The 19611-nt window shown below is 38.3% G+C and overlaps 1 protein-coding gene across 2 annotated transcripts in view; it reads right to left on the reverse strand.

Annotated features, from left to right (window-relative positions):
• Positions 1-19611, reverse strand: part of Wdr7 (WD repeat domain 7) — a 273057-nt gene that overhangs the window by 194373 nt on the left and 59073 nt on the right. For both annotated transcript variants that reach the window (XM_057788617.1, XM_057788616.1), the window contains exons 15-16: positions 5221-5990; positions 3637-3725 (exon numbers count right to left, since the gene is read on the reverse strand). In XM_057788617.1, coding sequence (XP_057644600.1) covers positions 3637-3725; positions 5221-5990 — 859 coding nt within the window. The remainder of the gene's footprint in view (positions 1-3636; positions 3726-5220; positions 5991-19611) is intronic.

The raw sequence follows: 19611 nt of genomic DNA on the forward strand, positions 1-19611 counted from the left end.
CTCAAGGTTTGTAAGAACACAAAATACCCAGTACCCCTCTGACAAAATGGCAAGCATCTGCCATGTTACTCAAACATGAAAATTTACAGAGGGAGGAAAGTATAATCGATAAGAAGAATAATTAAAAACAAACTCAGAACAAGCAATGATATGACAATAATTAGATAACTCCACACACTCAAAGTGAGTTAGGAAAGATATAAAAATCATTACTCAGGGAAAAAAAGAGATACATTAAAGTTCAGACTCTGATGTAAAATGACAAATTATACTGAAACTACTCAAAAGAAACTAAATAGAAATCTTAGAGGGGGCTCAAAAGAAGCCTGGTGAGAGGGTTCAGTGGGTAGGGACGGGTGCAGAAAAGATCTCCAGCAGTTGATCCTCTGACACCCACATCTACCCCGAGAGAGAGAGAGAGAGATTAGTAAGTATTTATAAATTAAATTTTAAAATTTAAGGCATCATTAACAAATGAGGAAATTTTAAGTACCTAATATACATATGAGATCACTAGGAAAAAATATTTGAAGCACAATGTAAAATAATTCCAAAATTCCCCAAAAAATTATGAAGTAAGAAATAGACTCAAAGATACTTGGTAATCCAAAAGATGGCAAAAGGAAAAAAAAAAAAAAAAGGACAGTGGGGCAAAAGAAAGACTCAAATCTAACTATTCAACAATAACATTAAATGTAAACAGCTAAAGACACTGTCTTAAAAGCAAAACAACAAACCAAATTAAGTCACACTGGATAAAAGAGCAAGATGTAACTACATGATACCTACATAAAAAACATGCCTTAAATACAAAGCTCCAAACAGACAAAAGGCAAAAAGATGGGAAAGTTATATGATTACAATAGTAACTAAAGATGCTAAATATTATGAATAGAATATATTTGACAAATAAGATATCAGGAAGCACAAAGATGATCATTTATAATAATAAAAAAGCCAAATAATAAGAATATTGTTATTATTAAGTTATAAAAATTTATGTGCCTATTACAGGAGTTTTAAAAAACATGAAAACAATCTTCCAGAAGTGTAAGGAAGCATAAGCAAATGAATAATTATGGTTTCAGGTTTCAATCATCTTATCTACTTAATAGACACAAGTAGGCAGAAAATGATCAACTGCACATTATTCCTGAGTATCATGGAAAAACTTGACCTGACATTTTAAAATACTCTACCTAACACCAGACTAAACACTTCTTAACATACACACAGTATGTTCACCAAGGTAGACCATGTGCACACACACACACACACCCCACATATGTATGGGTACACACTGGAAATGTAATATAAGAAATAATTAGCTTGATCTAGTAATTCCAAAATAGATGAATAAATTGAAACATCCATGCCACTAATATATATATATATATATATATATATATATATATATATATATATTATTTTTAAATAAGTAAATACAGTAAAATGAAAAAAATTCCAAAAGATTCCAATTATGGAAGAAACGTTATTTCACTATCAATGAGAACCCAGACAGACCTTTGGAAAATCTTGGAACGGTTGAAAAAATTAAAAATTCATTACTAAATTACCAAATGATAAACAAAAACAAATAAAAATACAACAACAGAAAATGTGGGAGTTACCACCAAGCAATATTCAGAGAGGGATTTCAGCACTAATGATCAGGGTATCAAGGACGCAGTCATATGTCATTAACCTCAGATTCCCTCAACCTAAAAGCAAACGAGTGAATTTAAAGTAAAAATAGTGAAATGTTGGTAATGATAAATCAAAGAATTGAAAGCAGAAAAATACAGAATTCAATTGAGCACCATGATTCTTAGAGAAGATTCTAAAAATTGTTTTCTACTAAACAATCTGGATTTTGAAAACATATATAAGATGAATAATGGAAATGAAAAAGGGAATTTTAAGAATTTCTAGAACCTTTTGCCTGATAAATCAGACAGAAAGTTCACTAAAGAAAATTATAAAACAAAAACAAAACAAGAATGCCTGGGATATGCACAAAAAATTAAAATATATAGTTAAAAACCTTATAAAGAAAACTTCAGGCCTACAAGCTTTTATTTAATGAAGCCTTCACTCTTTCACAACCCAAATAAAGAGTAAATAATATTCATTTTACAAACCACCCTAAAAAGTCCAGAGAAAGGATCATTTTCACTCACTCTGTGAGGCCATCACCCCATTATCAACTACAGAAAGTCATTACCAGAAGTGAAACTACACTCTAAAACACCCATGGACACCATATGCCTTAAGCAACATTTTACTAGTTGTATTTAATAGTCTATAAGATGGATAAGTCATCAGGATGAAGAGTGACCCTTATGCCAAGTATTTTTCAAACAAAATGCCAATATTCTTTATCTAAGGAATAAAATAAAGGAGAACAATCATAATTATTTCAACAGATGCAGAAAAAATCTGACTAAATTTAACATCTATTAGTAGCAAAGTTAAAATCTCAACAAATTAGGAATATAAAGTATCTCCTTGTCACAATATAGGACATCTTGGAAGAAAATCTAAATAGTGAAAATATGTGTAAATTGTGGTCTCTATTCATTCAACAGAATGATACACAGCAAAAAATAACAAACTATAGTTCTAAAGCAGTAAAACTAATAAATTTGACAGTAGAGGTCAAACAGAATATATACATACATACACACACACACACACACATATATATATACAGTGAACTAAATTGTCAAGTAACTCTCAAAAAGTACAAAGTATATCATAAAGCTCATGAATAAAAATAGAAATGTGTGAAAGCAGAAAAAAAAATTAAATAAAAAAAGGAGAGGGAGAGGTCACCAGGGAAGTTGTGACGGTGCTAACTGGGTCCCCTTTATTTGAAGCTTCAAAAGTTCTTTGCTGTCAGGATTGCTGCTGTCCCCAACTCTGCAGTATTTGCACATCATGAGGAGCTATCTTGCAGCTAAGTGTCAAGTATAAATAGAGAACTCATCTATTCTATATACATCCTAATCTTTACCCTGGTCTTTAAACAGCTATAAAAGATACATTCCGGAACAACTGAGCATATTAATTCACGGAAGTGTTTAGAATTAATTTCAAGAGGAGGAGAAAGTCAGCCTTTTCACTCTCCTATATCCCGATGAAAAACAAAGCTAAACAAAATAAAATAAAACAAAATAAAAGTTATGGCATATTATTATTTATAAAGAGTTTAACAGGCATTTCAACTTGTGAATAGCAATGTGGACGCCACTAGCAAACAGCAGAAGACTAACTGCAGCATAAATCTGTGGTTTCAAACATTCCCAAGCAAAGTTAAAAATAGGTATAACTTTTAAACTTAAGATACACACAGTAACTACTGTTGTCAAGTTAAGGTGGCCCTAATACATACAAATTAGGCCAAAGACCATATAATAAAATTATCTGAAATTTGCACAGTTATCAATTTCCAAATAAATCTGATTTATTTTTAACTGACATCTTAATTATCTGTATTTACATCTGGAATATAACAACTTTTCTCTCTTATAACAATCTGAGACAAACAAAATATTATGATTATACATTAGCAATGCCTTCTCAGTTTCTACAGCTGAAATGTCATGTCAATTACTTAGTAAGATTTAATTTTACCTTGTTTAATCTGTCCTTGCACAATATTACTGGAAGTTGGAGGGGAGCCCCTTGACTTAGAAAGGTCTGGGGTGCCTGGTCTAGGTGGCCTTTAAAAGAAGAAAAAAACATTGAACGTTTTCCTATCTCCAGAGCTGTTCAAAATATCACTCTAGATTGGAAAGAAACAGGCTCAGAACATTTTCAACTTGTATTTCAAAAAGGTGGTCATTTTCTAAGTTTTGTACCTACTTACGTTGTCCATTTCAATTTCTGATAAAAAAAAACCTGCATGATTATGAAGTAGAAAATATAGGTTTTGTGATAAAATTTTTACTTTCTGTTAGTCTTAATACATATTTTTGAACACTCCAATGAACTACAATTGATGAGTAAAAACCATTCTTTGTCTTCTCTTCTTTACTTTTACCATCCTGGGTTTTCAGCCCACCCCATTACCATGAGCATCTCGGAATTCATAGAATAATACTATGATTTGAAAAGTATTTAGCAATATATATGGCAATAAAGCATAAAGAAATCTTGGAGTCTAAAGGTAAAGTGTCTCTTTTCTAACTTTGGCTCAAATACACCCGATATAAAAGTATTTACAGGATTAAAAACAGTGAATCTTGGTAGGGTAATTACAACAGAACATGGCAGAAAATAAACGCTATCTAAGTATTTCTTAGGTTTGAAAGAACTAATGTGGTCAACTTTAATAAAGCGTAGTAACAAGTTGTCTTTATAATTTTGAGAAACAGCATGCAAGCTAAGTATTGTAAAAACATCAAAATAATACCTGTGTTTTAGGCAGTCTGTTTTAAAAGTTGTTTTCTCCTCCCTACTGCAAAGTCTGGACTGTACTCATTACCACACACCAGAGTCAGTCACTGGACCCACTACTACTGCATACAGACTACAGCGAAAAGCTGTGAACAGATACTCATTTGAACTGGATGTCAGCTCAGACTTCATGAGCTGTAAATTTAGGGTGATATTTATGGAGCTCTAAGAGATGGCTCAGCAGGCGGTTAAAAGCATTACTCCTGCAGAGGACTGGAGTCGTTCCCAGCACCCACACTGGGCAGATCATAACCACCTATAACTCCAGCTCCAGAGAGGTCACATCCTCTACTATAAGCCACAGTGTCTAACATAATTTTAAAAACTAATGCCATTTGTGGTGGACCACACCTTTAATTAGGAGGCAGGTTAGGCCAGTCTCTGTGAGCTCAAGGCTGGTCTTGTCTATGCTGAGTTCCAGGCTACTCAGGGTTATCTCAGAAAAAATAAACCACCTTAAATAAAAACCTTTAAAGATTTATTCAAGAGCTATCATCTATGACCAACTCCTAAATTATAAAGCCATTTAAAATAACTACTAAGTATGACTACATATATAAAATACTGTATAATTTTATGGTGTTTTAAACTAGGCATTTTAGAAATGACTCTGTTTCACAGTTTAAATGGAACTAAGGTGACAGTAATGTGGAAATGTGTGCAGAGCCAAGACACAGAAGTGCAATAAACAACAACAATAGAGTATGGCCATTTATCCCTTTTGAAAAGGAAGAATAAAATTAAACTACATAGTCACACCTGGTCGGGCCCTTCTTCATGTGATCGCCAATAAAGGTTGCATTGGTCATACTCATTAAAGTATTTGCCAAAGAGATGATGGACAACAGATGCTGAGTGGTGACGGCTCGAGACACTGTGTAGGTTCCCTTTCCTACTCCTTCGGTTGTCGGCAGCTTCCTTCCTGTCTCTGCTTTCCCATGCGGTAGCTTCCCAGCAGCCTGATTATAACCAGGCAGCATCAACGACATATGACCTCCTCTCGACAAGAGACCAAAGGACACTGTGCAGTGTGGTTTGAGCATTCCGAGGCGATCAAGACAAACTTCATCCAGAACTTCATTCAAACCCCAGGCGTGAAGACAGGACATGAATAATTTTGCCGTGTCCATAGTTAGATTGTATTCTAACAAGGTCAGCGGCTTGGACTTGCTGGCCCGGTATTCGGGATCGCTCTCCTCCCTCCTCTGCCTCATTATCTCCTCGTCCTCGTCTTCCTCATCAAGGAGATGCTCCTTTATGTTCTCTTTGATAGTTTCCTTCACTTGCTGGAAAAGAACTGCTGCTCGCTTTCCAGTTAGAAAGGAGCCCCCTTTGTCTGAACTGCCAGATGCTTTTTGCAAATTCTCTGGGGAAATAAGTGCAGTATTCGGCCTAGAGGCTTCTTCAGTCAGGAGTTGAATAATCAAAGCTTCCACATCAAAGAACAGCACATGGATGTCCGGGTCTGTTAGGTTTGTCTTTATTGCTTGAACCATCAGGGAGTTATGAGAATATTTAGGTAAATTCCCCTGTAACAAATATTTTTCAAAAATAGTTACAACTCAAAGTATTTAATCTCAACATTCATTAATGAACAACAAATAGCTGAATTAAAATGCTTATGAAGCTGTCTTTTTAGGGCTTCTAGATAATTAAAATATCTTTGTCAACCAGCAACACATAAAAGATATGAGCTCATACCATGACTTTCCACTGACACAATCATTAAAATATCAGTTAATTTAAAACCAAGTATACATTAATAGAAGCTTATTACTGACGTGGGAGTCAGCGACATTAGCAGACTCTGAAAATGACTGTGACTGCCCCGACGAAGCTGTGCGTCCTTCTGAAGCACTGCACACTGGAACCCTTCCTTTGGCACTTAGTCTTTCTCCCTCACCAAATTCCCTCCAAAGGCACCATCAAGTCTTCTGTGTCTTAGACCACAAAAGTAAGTTGATCCTGACCATGTTATTTCTATTTCTTTCCTACTGTCCATTTTAGCCAATACTATTGACAATGTAGAGGCTCGGTGACTCTTCAGGCCAGGTCCTTCACTCTTTTCTGTATCTGACATTGTCTTCTGGAGACAACATTGTCTTCTGGAGACAACATTGTCTTCTGGAGATAAGAGTATATACTACAGTTCCCTTATGTGATGCTTATATGTATGCATGTGTAAGTATAAAATCATGCATGTTATGCCAGAGTGTAAATAGTAATTATTTTTAACAAAAATCATAGAACATCTTGTTCAAATTTTGCATGTCTTAAATTACACATAATTAACACATGCTATTTTTTTAGAACAAGCAAATCAATCTAAATAATAAGATATAGACTCCATCAGTCCAAATTCAAGGCTCATTTATAAAACTCCCTTTCAGCTTTAACAAACAGGCTCTTGAACCATATCTAAGATTCCTAACAAACAAATCCTTCCCATTTTCCTTTTACACGAATCTTCCTTTATTCTCCTCTAAGCCATCGTCTACATGGTCTACACGGCCCTAATTTTCAGTCACAACATAAATGCACATCAAATCAGTACAGTGAATGCCTTGAATATTTATATTCTACTTGTCAAATATAACTCATTCATGTTGAGGAGAGGACTCTGATTCTCCCAGGAAAAAATGAGCCAACAGTACAGTTAGTTCCCTAACATTTTACATCCCACACATATCATATATTTTGATATCTTAGAAACATTTATACAGTTATCGTTTAGTGACTTATAGTTTCCTAATTCTGAGGGGCAATTTCAAGACATGGGCAGACTATGCCTTACTCATTTTGTGCAACCAGAGAATCTAGCAAATGAACAAAGAACATTATAGAAAACCTTACAAAATTTCTCAACAACTTTCCCTGCAATAAATACCCTCACCTGGTCTCTCTTCTGTCTCCATTTCCATCCTTCCTGACTATGCTGCTGGTTTCAGAGATTCTCAATAGCATTTTCTAATTTGAGAAGAAAATCCAGACTTCTTTGCAAAGCATAAAACATCCTCCAGAGTAAACTGTTGCTTGTGCTTTCATTTCATCTCTAATCACCACCCTGTGACTTACATGAAGTCACGTGTCCTTTCCAGAAACAATTTGAAACGTTTGGTCCTTTGCACTTGTTCACCCTGGGACCACTTCTTCTCCATTTCCTGCATCATTTCCTGTATCATCATTCATAAAACATCGCAAGTTGTTCCCATCCAAAAATTAACCAAAGAATTATTCAAGCAGATGCTGTCACTGCCCCCTTTATATAAACTTCTCTGAATTGAATGATGTTTAAAGTATGATATAACTTTTTCTATATTACAGTAAGCAACATAAAGAATATTCCTAATATGATCGTCATTGCATTTAAGAGTCAATAAAAAAATGAAAGGGATATGGTTGAGAAATTACCAATTCCATCTCAGGTGACCAGGGAGCTAACTTGAGCTAAAACCACTCATAGCCGAAAGAAAGAAAAGCATAGACGGTGACAGTGAAAATGTAGACAGGGACGGTGAACATGTAGACAGGGACGGTGAACATGTAGACAGGGACGGTGAACATGTAGACAGGGACGGTGAACATGTAGACAGGGACGGTGAAAATGTAGACAGGGACGGTGACAGTGAAAATCAGAGGGCAGGTGCTGAAGAACCATAGGTGATCAAGATGAAGAACCAAGGCCACAGTTCACTAAGAGCTAACAAGACCACACTGAGGCTGCAGAACTTTCTTTTGCAAAGCAGAGCGTCACTAAGGCAGACTCATCAGGTGGGTTGGGAAAATACAGATTCCTGGATCTGACCATCAGACCTGAATCAGCGTGAGAAGGAATGTGTAAGAATCTGTCTCCTGAAGACCCAGACAACTTTATACAGCAATGAAGGGAGCCACATGACCAGATACTGTCCTGTTAGCCAAGGGAACAAGAGCTGGGTTATGAATATAAAGTGGGAGGCGGCAGAAACTACACAGATGATTGAGATAAAAGAGTAATAACCCGAAGGCTGTGAGAGATGGGACAGAATGAAGAACGGGTGCTTGATCCTTTCATTTCTCCAGCTCTGTGTCACGTTTTCCTTTGAAACACTGAACATGTAATATCACACACTATGCCTAGTGGGTTTACCAGCACTAACTCAAGTGAATCATGTATGACCTTATATGTATATTATGCCCGATATAGTACTGATGTGAAAATTATAATTAATAATTGCAGCAGCACTATATTCTAAGCTGTTGCTGTAGCTCAGGAACTATTCTAGTTATTAGTACTGGCGATGTGACAAAAACACCAATCCTGGGTATGCAGCTCTGACGATAGCTATGAAGGAATGGGTAACATCGGGTAAAGGGGAAAGGTCTCCTCATGCTCCTGAGGATGTTCTCTCCACAAAGTATCTGCAACACGGGGCTAGAGAGAGATAGCTCAGCGGTTAAGAGCACTGGCTGTTCTTCCAGAGGTCCTGAGTTCAATTCCCAGTAATCACATAGTAGCTCAGAACCATGTGTGATAAGATCTAGCACTCTCTTCTGGTCTGCGGTCAGAACACTATACATAATAAAAAAAACTTTTTTTTAAAAGTATCTGCTTCTTTCTTTTAGAAAGAAGAGGCTATTATCAGCCAAACAACATAAAATCAAACAAGTTGTGCTAAGAAATTACTGAACCCATAAGAAAAGCTTGGGAAAAAAAGGCAAAAGGGAAAACAGAAGGTAGACAGACTTCAAACCATCTCATCTAATGTCAGCCACACATGTGCCCATCAGCACCCCCGGCTCTGTGGGCGTCTCTATCTCCTTCTGAAGGTGTTCCAGCAGTCAGCCATATGCTCGCAACAGAAAGGTTATCTAATTAATACCATGACTGTGTGTGACTATGTAAGATTCTTTTTATTACAACCTCTCAGCTACCAAATGTGCCCTGTGGTTAAAAAAAAAAAAAAAAAAAAAAGCAATCTATACAAAAAGAGTGCAAAAGATAAAAAAAAATAAAAAAAATTAAAAAAAATAAAAATAAAAAAAGACAGCATCACCAATGCAAACTATAACAGAGGAAAACACAGTAAGGTTGAAGGGAGAAGGAGAGAAGACGACTCATCATGATTTCAGTGGATGAGCAGGTTCTCACAACACAAGGTCTGACGACCAATTCTACTTACTCAGACAATCTGTCACAACAAAGGGTGGCTGCCCACCAAAGTTGTGAGGAGGTTATTTTTGCCAAAGGTAAAGAAATGACAGAGTTAATCACTCTCAGGTCTGGTTTTCTAGAATGTGATGCTAAGGTGAGCTGTAGGAAAGGAACAAAAACATCTAGCAAATTCCTATGCTTTCCTGGCTTAATGATAAAATATACAGGCCTCAGACAAGACTGCTTGATTCGGGTCATCAGACAGTCACAACAATTTCAAAGGTGATTGGTGACGAAGTCCTGGACGGGCCACTCTCACATTTGTTAGAACCCTTGGAATGTGGGTGCACAATTAGTTCACCTTAAAGTCATCAAAAACAGGATTAAATTCAGTTCAACAAATATTTGTGGAATGACCTACTGTGTTAACATGCCTGGAGAAAACAAACTATTCATCCTTAAAGAAATAGTTGAAAATCTACCTAACAATGGCTAAAAAGGAAAATCACTGGGTCTCCACCTTGCGAGGAAATGCAATTATAGACATATCTACACTCAAATAACAGGCCAGTACACAGATTTGCTTTATGTTTATTCTAAGTACCTGGTTTATTGCACTTTCCATTTTAGAAATCACATATTTAGTCATATGAGATTTCTTTTGTTTTGAGACAGGTTCTCTCTCTGTAGCCCTGGCTGTCCTGAGATTTACTGAGACCCACCTGCCTCTACATCCACAATACTGGGATTTTAACCACATCTGCCACCATACCCAGCACCATTTAAACCTTATGAAAAGGAAAAGTGACTTAAAATATAACACAAAAGAAAACACAGAGTGACAAAAATACTGGGCTGCTGGCACATACTGACAGTGGAGCTGTGGCAAGAGCATTAGATAAAATGGCATCGCAAGCAAAACCCAAAGAAAACAGCAGAACTATCATACTGCTTCAGGGTTCCTCCATGCACTCATGAATCCCAGCATACAAACATGTCAGATGTGGTGGATCCCACAAACAAAACCTAGTAATCCAGAATGCTCAGAGAAATAATATTGCCATGCGCACATAAGAGGCTTCACCATTTTATATAAATGAATATGTTCTAGATGAAATCAGGTCTGCTGGAACATCTGCTAACCTGGTCTCTGAATACAACGATGCTTTAAGGGTCTTTAAGGATTTAAGATTTTAAGTGCATTGCATTTTACCCACTGACTATAAGAATTTTTACTCTCTCACCACTCACTTCATTGATCCTGACTTGAAAGCTCACTTATTTTGAAATCATTGTTCAATAACCCAGTTTTCAATGCTATCTTTAAATAGTCTTGTGATTTATTATTCTTTCTGAATCCAATCTATAAAACCATTTGATATGGGCTTTACCTAAAAATAGAGTTGATTTGTACTATCAAGTATTATGTTAGCTGATCTTCATAATAAAATGAAAGGTGGAAATGTTGATTTGCACATGTCTCTGTGTTTGTGTGTGTGTGCACGCGCGCGAATGGTACTGGTTGTTGGGTATGTGTGTCTGCATGGGTGCATGCACATGCACGTGTAGACCAGAGGCTGATGTGAGCTGTTTGGTTTCCTGTACCAATTCAGCTCACCCTGTGCCACCTCTCCAGCACTGAGGTTATGTGCACTGCCATGCCCGGCAGTACATGGGTGCAAGACCCAGACTCAGGCAGGTCCAAATGCTTGTATAGCAGCCACTTTACCAGATGGGCTGTTCCCCTAGATGTTGTTCATAAATTTTTCAAATTAGAATTAGCTTTGAAATCAATGACTAAAAACCCTAAGAATGGGTTAGAAAATGAGGGTCTAGATGACACACATAGACCCCTCTTTAAATATCAATACTAAATTCTAAAATAGATTACAAAAAAGTTCACTTAACAAATATTAATTTACTATTTTATAAAATGCATACTTGCATAAGTATCTTATTTATAATGAATGGTTTAAACAACTTATGCTTCCTACGTATAGTATAAAACTGATTTAATATCAAAATCTTTTTGGCAGTAAAAAGAAACAAGCATTCATTTTCCCTTTTGTTTTGTACATGAGATTTTATTGATGAAATTTATTAAAATGAATTTCTAAAGTTCTTATGCATAATAATGTAAAAGGCACACTGAATAAAAACAGATATATTATTGTACTTTTAAAATAAGTAGCTGAGGGAAATCCTCCTCACCTACTAGAAAATAGTCACGTGGTGGTTTCAATATTGACCATTTTAGGTATCAAGAAAAAAAGAAGGAAGGAAGGAGAAAGAGGGAAGGGATTGGAGGCACAAAACTAGCAGAAAAATTTGTCTGCCCAATATGGCTATTTGGCGCCCTCTGCTGTGTACTACTGTTTCTTCATGTTAGTTTAGGTTAACAAGAGTTCCTCAGAAAAGTCAGTCACACTGAAATTAAACAATAGGGCCATGGCCATACCACAAGCCAATCTCTTCTTGAAATAGACAAAACTATATTTATCTTTAAAAATCTGCTTTAGGATGGGATGCGAACCCTCGATCAGGTGTGGATGGTAATAGAGTAATACGGTTCCTGTCATTTTCTCTTTCCATGTGCTTCCATTAACAAGCACATAAGTAAGCACAAAGTAAAAAAATATTAAACATATGAAGGAGTAAAGCACTTATATTTTACTGCAACTTATTTAACAAGACATAAATAATATGTAAGTATAAATATTAAATGCAAACATCCATTATGCCTTACACAGAAAATATATTTTGAATGTATTTCTTCTAGAGATCATAGGCTATTATTACATGATTATTAAATATTAGAAACTGAAAAAGAGTCTTTACAACAGCAGCATGGGAAATCAACTTGCAAGTCCAGCCAAAGAGCCAATAATCCCAAACAGCAGGACCAGAAGCTCTCCGTAACAACACAGAATGTTATATGGGCAGCTGACTTCCCTGCATCCAAACTGTCTTCCAAATAATGAAATGACTACCCACTTCAGGGGCTGAGAATGGCTAGGAGATGATACAAGCAGTAAGTAGTCCCCTCTCCGGGAGAAGGGAGATAACACTCCTCTCATTTTATATCAAGTGAGTGTGTCTAAGAGACACACGAAAAGAGTAAAACTAACTGCAGGGGTATTGCGGAGGGGGTGGCTGTGGTAGGGAGAATGGCAGCGAGGGGCCTGCAAACTCTGAACATCCCCTGCTGGAAGCACACCCTTCTGTCAAAATTCTTGGTTTGTTTTTAAATGGAGGGTCCACGGTGAGATTCTGGGGGATGACTTGGTAAGAACAAACTAAACTAAAATGAAAGGGAGAACACAAAACCCTGGATCCATGTGGTATATGATTCCTCACTTTCGAAACACAATTTAGCAGATTCTAACCTATCAGTTGGGCTGGAGAGATGACTCAGTAGTTAAGAGCACTGCCTAGTCTTCCAAAGGTCCTGGGTTCCATTCCTGACAACCACATCTGTAATGAGAACTGGTGTTCTCCAGAGGAAGCGACCTGGTCAGCCGTCCTCATCAACTTAGACCTTGAAACCCAATATGGACAAGTTCAACAGAACCACCATATATGTTCTGCCCACGCATGCTCAGCATTGCCAGGGCAGAAATTTTATTTTTTCAATTTCAACCTATTAGTTGCTATTTTCTCTCATCACCGCCATGGTGGCCCATACCCACTGTTCCTAGTCACATTGACATCCCATTTGCTATGATATCTCCCTGGAACTCTCTCCCAATGGTACACACCTTACATAGTCCGAGACTCACATTGTGAACTGCACACTGGTTCCCAGGCCAGAATAGGAGCTGCTCGGTGGCAGCACCTGCTCCATGTGGGTGTGGTTAAAGCACTCTCCAGCTGGTTCTAGCTCAGGACCTAGCTCATAGCATGTACCCAACATATGCTGAACAAATGCAGAAATCAATCAACAATCAAGTATTAAATACATATTGTGTTGCTATTTAGAGCATGTTGTAACATTTAACTTCATTATAACCCAATTATGCACATTTTGAAGCTAAAGACAAACTAAGCTAAAAGGTTCATGAGTCACTTTGGAGAACCATAAATCCACAGTGAAAACGTAGGGGAAATCGCTCTTTCTGCACCCACATGTTATTTCCCACCTGTCCTGAATTATACTGGTTCTGCAGAGACTCGAGAGGGAAGAGGTGTAGTCAGGAAAGGAACCCTCAAATACTAGGCTACTCACACTGAGTCAAGGGAGAGCTGGGCAGAACATAGAGTCCTCTCTCCACATGCTTCTGTGCAGTCAATTCTAGCAGTGAATTTTGGAAATACTGGAAGGCACAGCTTTCCAATTGTGTTTGAGGTGCCAGCTTTGTTTTGTTGTTTAAACTCGGAATGAGTATGTGGCTACAGCTCCCTACAAACATTCTGTACTCTAGTTAGACAGGACACCGCAACAAATGCAGAAACTGGCACAACAAAGGACTCGCAGCACCCAGTGGGCAGAGTTTAGGCCACTACTGCAGCAGGGCAGAGCAAGGGCAGTTTTCAGTCACTCACTCACTGGTACTGAGATTAACAACCAATGTAGAGAAAGAGAAATGGAAACAATCATGCCCACACTTGCTCACATGTCAGACAAAGGAATTAGGGCTAGGACAGAAACACAAGCCAAGAAGCAGAGATCAGAGAGGAAGGGAGATCAGTGGACCCTGACGGCCTGACTTGGCGCTGCTGGCTGACAGTCCTGGACTCAGGCTCAGCTGAGGAGGAGTTAATACAAGGTGTTTCAGTCCCAGGAAACATCAAGGGCTACATTTACAGAAATACACACAAAATGAGACCAGAAACCAAGAATTTTTGGACTGTAAATACTAAACCCTGATTGATGCTGACAAAAGCCCTTATCCTGCCTTTGTCTTTCCCTTCCCAGCTCTTCCTCCTACCAGCCACTTGCCTGAGACAAGATGCTCTGTCTGCAGCAAGCCTGAATGCTGTTGGATAAGAGTGTGCATGCATGTGTGCAGGAAGGAATGTGAGAAATAGGCAAAGATCTGCAAAATCCTGACTCCCTGTGATGACCAAATAATATATTTCCATCCACAGTTCATTTTAGGGTGTGCAATATCACCCATATATGCCACTAAGAGTTCCATATTGGAAAAAAAAGATTAAAATTTCAAAAAGTCATTGTCACAAACCCTTCCTGGTCATTCCAGGAAAATTCACCATACATGTAGATAAGTGATCTTCAACTTATTACCTATAGCTATTGGTGGTTCAGGGACTCTCTTAAAGGCCAAAGAAAAATTTCAAATAGGAAGGACCATAGGATATAATCACAAAATCATTTAGTATCAAAGCAAATGACTAAGGTTACAATTGCTTATTTTGCAAACAGTACCAGCTTTGTATTTCTTTACAGCCATGTTAGCATTTAGCCACAGGTTCAAGAGACTTGATATTTCAATTACAAGTTGTTCATATGACATGCCAAGCAATGGCACAAAGGTTTTATTGCATATGAGCATACACTGAATCTGTAGATGGGATGTTTAGTGTTTCGCTACAACAAAAATGATGGACTTGTGTTTGTCTTGCTCTTCAAATGCAATATCTAGTTTGTTCAAAGGAATTTGAAGCTATTATTTCACAGAACACTAGAAAAAGCATTTGAAAGTCCTATTCTTGAGCCATATTCTCCAGTCGTGTTTCTGCACAAAGTCTCTTGGATGGCATTATTTCTTAATGTGAACCCTTCACCCAGAGAGAAACAGCAAAGCCTTGGAAAGCTCTTTTGCATCACCTAAAATTGAGAGCCACAGAGAGTCTCACAGGTCCCTGGCTGTCTCAACTCCAGTCATCTTGCCTGCCCCGCTGGTTCAGCTGGAGACTACAGGCCATGCTCACCAGGCAGCCGCCCCTCCCTGAGAAACCCTGAACATTCGTGCCCTAATTTCCTAGAATTGAAAACTCCACCATAATATCTGCTCTTTACGCTCAGAGCTGCGCTTCACAACCGCTCCACATCAGGATGGCCGGGAGCTCCGAAAACTCTCAGTGCCCTGCTGCGCCTGCGTACAAGCTGAATCAGGAAGTCTGTGGCAGGAACTGGGCGGCCTTTAGAGATTTGAGATCCCAGGTGATTTAACATGAAGCAGTCTGGTGACCGCCATCATAGGGGTGTTATGTCGCTGGGTTCCACCACTCCTTCAAAGACGCCAGTCTCAACCTCCCTCATCCAACTGCGACGCTATGCTAAACCCCACCAATCATTCTTCTTTAATCTCTGGGTGCCAGGGCTGCATTCGGCAACAGTTAAGGAAATGTAGCTCTGTTCCCCATGTGCCGTCACTCTAGCCCATGACAACTGCACATTCAGTCCGGCTTCCTTGTTTTTTGTTTCCACTCTCTGCCCTGAACCTCTGTCACTCTCGGTTCCCTAGTTCAGTGCCCTCACTTCCCCCATGGACCTCCCTTAAAAAGCAGAAGCTTTAGAATGTTTTGCCCTCATTCCCATGCACTAACCCCAGAACACACCCATTCAAACATCAGCCTCTCCTCAATCTTTTCAATTTCAGAAAATAAGGTTTCCTTCTTCCACAAAGCTGATGCTCTGCCCCTAAATTGAATTTCCTCATTTATCAATGATCAATTCTCCCTTTCCCACCTTGAAGCTCCCCCTCTCGGCGGCTCTTCACCTTCAGCCAAGGGCATTCCCTGCCATCTCCACAACTACACTTCCACCTAAGGGCTCTCTTGCTCCTTCCATCTCCTCTCGTACAATTCACTTGCTACCTGTTTCCACTTCTCGTAGTCTCGCTCTAATCTTTACAGTCTACTTTCTCCTGGGAAGATGGTCTGAAGAAAGGATACTCTGACTTGGCTAGCAAGCGCATTAAGTCCTTCGAAGGTTTAACGTTGATTGCACTTAACATAGTGATCCCTTCTGCCTTGCACCTCTTGAGTCCTACTTTGTTGACCAGCACATTCTCCTGGCTTCCCTCATATGTGTTCTATTTCTCCTACCCTAATCCTTCCCCATCCTGTTCCCTTTAGGGCTATTCTTTCTAAGAGTCTGTATATGAATGATCTCCCTTACTTCCAAGGAACTAAGAACAAGACATATAGATCAAGGAGTCATCAATGTGTGGATCCCATTGCCCTATGACTCCCAACAAATATCCTAACATATGCAACACACGGGCACCTCAGGTTCACCATAAACCAAGCAAACAGCACTTTACTGTCCCTGTAAAACCTACTCGTACATTCAATATCACATTGATAGAGACACTTTCTACTCAATCAATCAGGGGACCTTTGAATAAACCTTCCTTATTACTCAACTCAATCAATCATCACCTCCCCCTGAACACAATTCAATTCAACTATTGAGTTTAAATTCTCCACTGTACTCCTTCTTATCAAATTTATTGACTGGCTTTCATGTAAAAATCCATGTGAGTAACAAAATCTAAAGTTGTTTTTTTTTTAATTTTGAAAGACACTAAAATAAAAGATAAAAGATTGAGCATCCTCCCTTGGTCCAAGATGACCCAACTTTATTTCCCACTATTATTGGTCTCCAGTTGATCTCCAACAACGTCGATGGAGCAGGGTCTCTCCACGGCCCTCTGTGCTGAGCATATTGCTGCCCTTTTCCCTCTAAATATATTCCACACATCCCTCCTCCAAACAGCCAATCCTGACCACCGCGGGCTAGGACAGATTTCTGCAAAATTTCCTGCATTTCTCACCGTGCCATTGGCTACAGAGCTTTGCAATTTATCTGTTCACATTTCTTAAGAGGAAATCATGTCTTATTCATTTGGCTCTCCAGTGCCTAACTAATCAATAAATGGTTACTGAACTTGACTGAGTCAATTATTTTGTAGCAAAAATATAAAAGTCAAAAAGTTTCAAAATACATTACATGTTCTAATGAAGAATAGAATTTTTCATAAAGCCTAAAAGAACTTAATTCTTCAAATTGCCAAAATATCAATAATTAGCTAAAAAAAAACCTTATATTTCAACTTCTCAAAGTAAAATTAAAGATAAAGAAGCACATATGAAAACTAAGAGGCTATGGTTACTGAGGTCATAGATTGACTCTATTGAGTGTTCCTTGGCAATCTATAATTAAATTAATATTGGATGATTAAAAAAAACTCTGCTGTATCTCATACATTCCATAGCAATATAAATTTCCACTTAACACAAAATGCCTTCTGTTAATGTATTTCCAAGGGAAAACAAAATCTGAATTTGAAACCATAATAGAAAAAGCACTTTTCCTTGGCTTGTGATATGATGCATTACATTGACTATGCACTACAGAGTCCATTTAGAAGTCCACTGAATGTTTTCTGTGTAAAAGGTACATGACCAATAACAAATTAGGATCAAATTCAGGTAGACCCTTGGAAATTCATTATTTGATGGTGTTATAAACCATCATAAATAATCAAGTCATGTCTAATTTAAGAATTCTTCAAAATAGGAAAAGCACCAAAAAATGTAGTTGCAAAAAGTATATACTTATTATTAGTTCTTTAGTTATAACTTTTAGTTTATTTTTACTGGTTAATAGAATCATTCATTTTGTACTTGTAGAAATTTAAAACTTACTTCTCTCAAACTAGAGAAAAAGTTGACAACCTGGGTTGAAAATTTTAAGTATTTTATCCAAAACTATAAAATACTTTTAAGATATAAATTACTAATTAGCTATATATACACTCATGTACACATAAAAGAGCTCATGCATATATAACCTACAGTATTCCTTCACACATGTGGCAAGTAAACACGCTTCAATGGAGAACTGCAGCAATATTAGACTGGTGGGCAAGGAAGGCCAGAGGAAAAGAGAAAGATGACCTATCTGGTTATCATCTGATAGAGTGCCGAATTATTCACAACAGCCAGAACCTGGAAACAACCTAGATGCCCCTCAACCGAAGAACAGATAAAGTAAACATGGTACATTTACACAATGGAGTACTACACAGTAGTTAAAAACAGTGACATCTTGGAATTTGCACGCAAATGGATAAAACTAGGAAAAAAAAACATTCTGAGTGTGGTAACCCAGACCCAGAAAGACAAACATGGTATGTACTCACTCATAAGTAGATATTGGACATAAAGCAAAGGATAACCAGCTTACAGTCCACGACCCAGAGAAATTAGGTAACATGGAGAACCCTAAAAGAGACATACATGGATCCCCTTGTCAAGGGGAAATACACAAGAACTCATGAGAAAATTAGAAGCTCGGGTGTCGGGGGAGATAGGAGGGCAGAAGGAAAGGAGAAGGGAGGGGAGGAAAACATGAGGGAATGGGATGGTCGAGATGGGAGAAGAACAGAGAGGGAGAGCAAGGAAAGAGATATCTTGATTGAGGGGGTCATTATGGGGCTAGCAAGAAACCTGGCACCAGGGGAATTCCCAGGAATCCACAGGGATGACCTCAGCTAAGACCCTACGCAATAAAGGAGAAGGTGCCCAAATTGGTCTTCCCCTGTAATCAGATTGATGACTACCTTAAATGTCATCATAGAACCTTTATCCAGAGATTGATGAAAACAGAGGCAGAGATCCTCAGCAGAACACTGAGCTGAGCTCCCAAAGTCCAGCTGAAGAGTGGGAGGAGTGAGAACATGAGCAAAGAAGTCAAGAATATGCCTGATGGGGACACCCACTAAAACAGTTTACCTGAGCTAATGGAAGTTCACCAACTCCAGCCAGACAGGGAAGGAACTAGCACAGGACCAAACTAGACCCTCTGAATGTGGATGACAGTTGTATGGTTGGGGCAGTCTGTGGGACCACTGGCAGTGGGACCAGGATTTATCCCTACTGCTTGAACTGCCTTTTAGAGCTCATTCTCTCTGGAGGGATACCTTGCTCCACCTAGAAATAGTGGGGAGGGCCTTGGTTCCACCTCAAAGTAATGTGGTAACTATGTAGACTCCCCATGGAAAGTCTTACCCTCTCTGAGGAGTGGATGGGAGGGTGGAGGGAGC

This window comes from Chionomys nivalis, chromosome 14 (genome assembly GCF_950005125.1).
Source record: "Chionomys nivalis chromosome 14, mChiNiv1.1, whole genome shotgun sequence".
NCBI classification, from domain to species: domain Eukaryota; kingdom Metazoa; phylum Chordata; class Mammalia; order Rodentia; family Cricetidae; genus Chionomys; species Chionomys nivalis.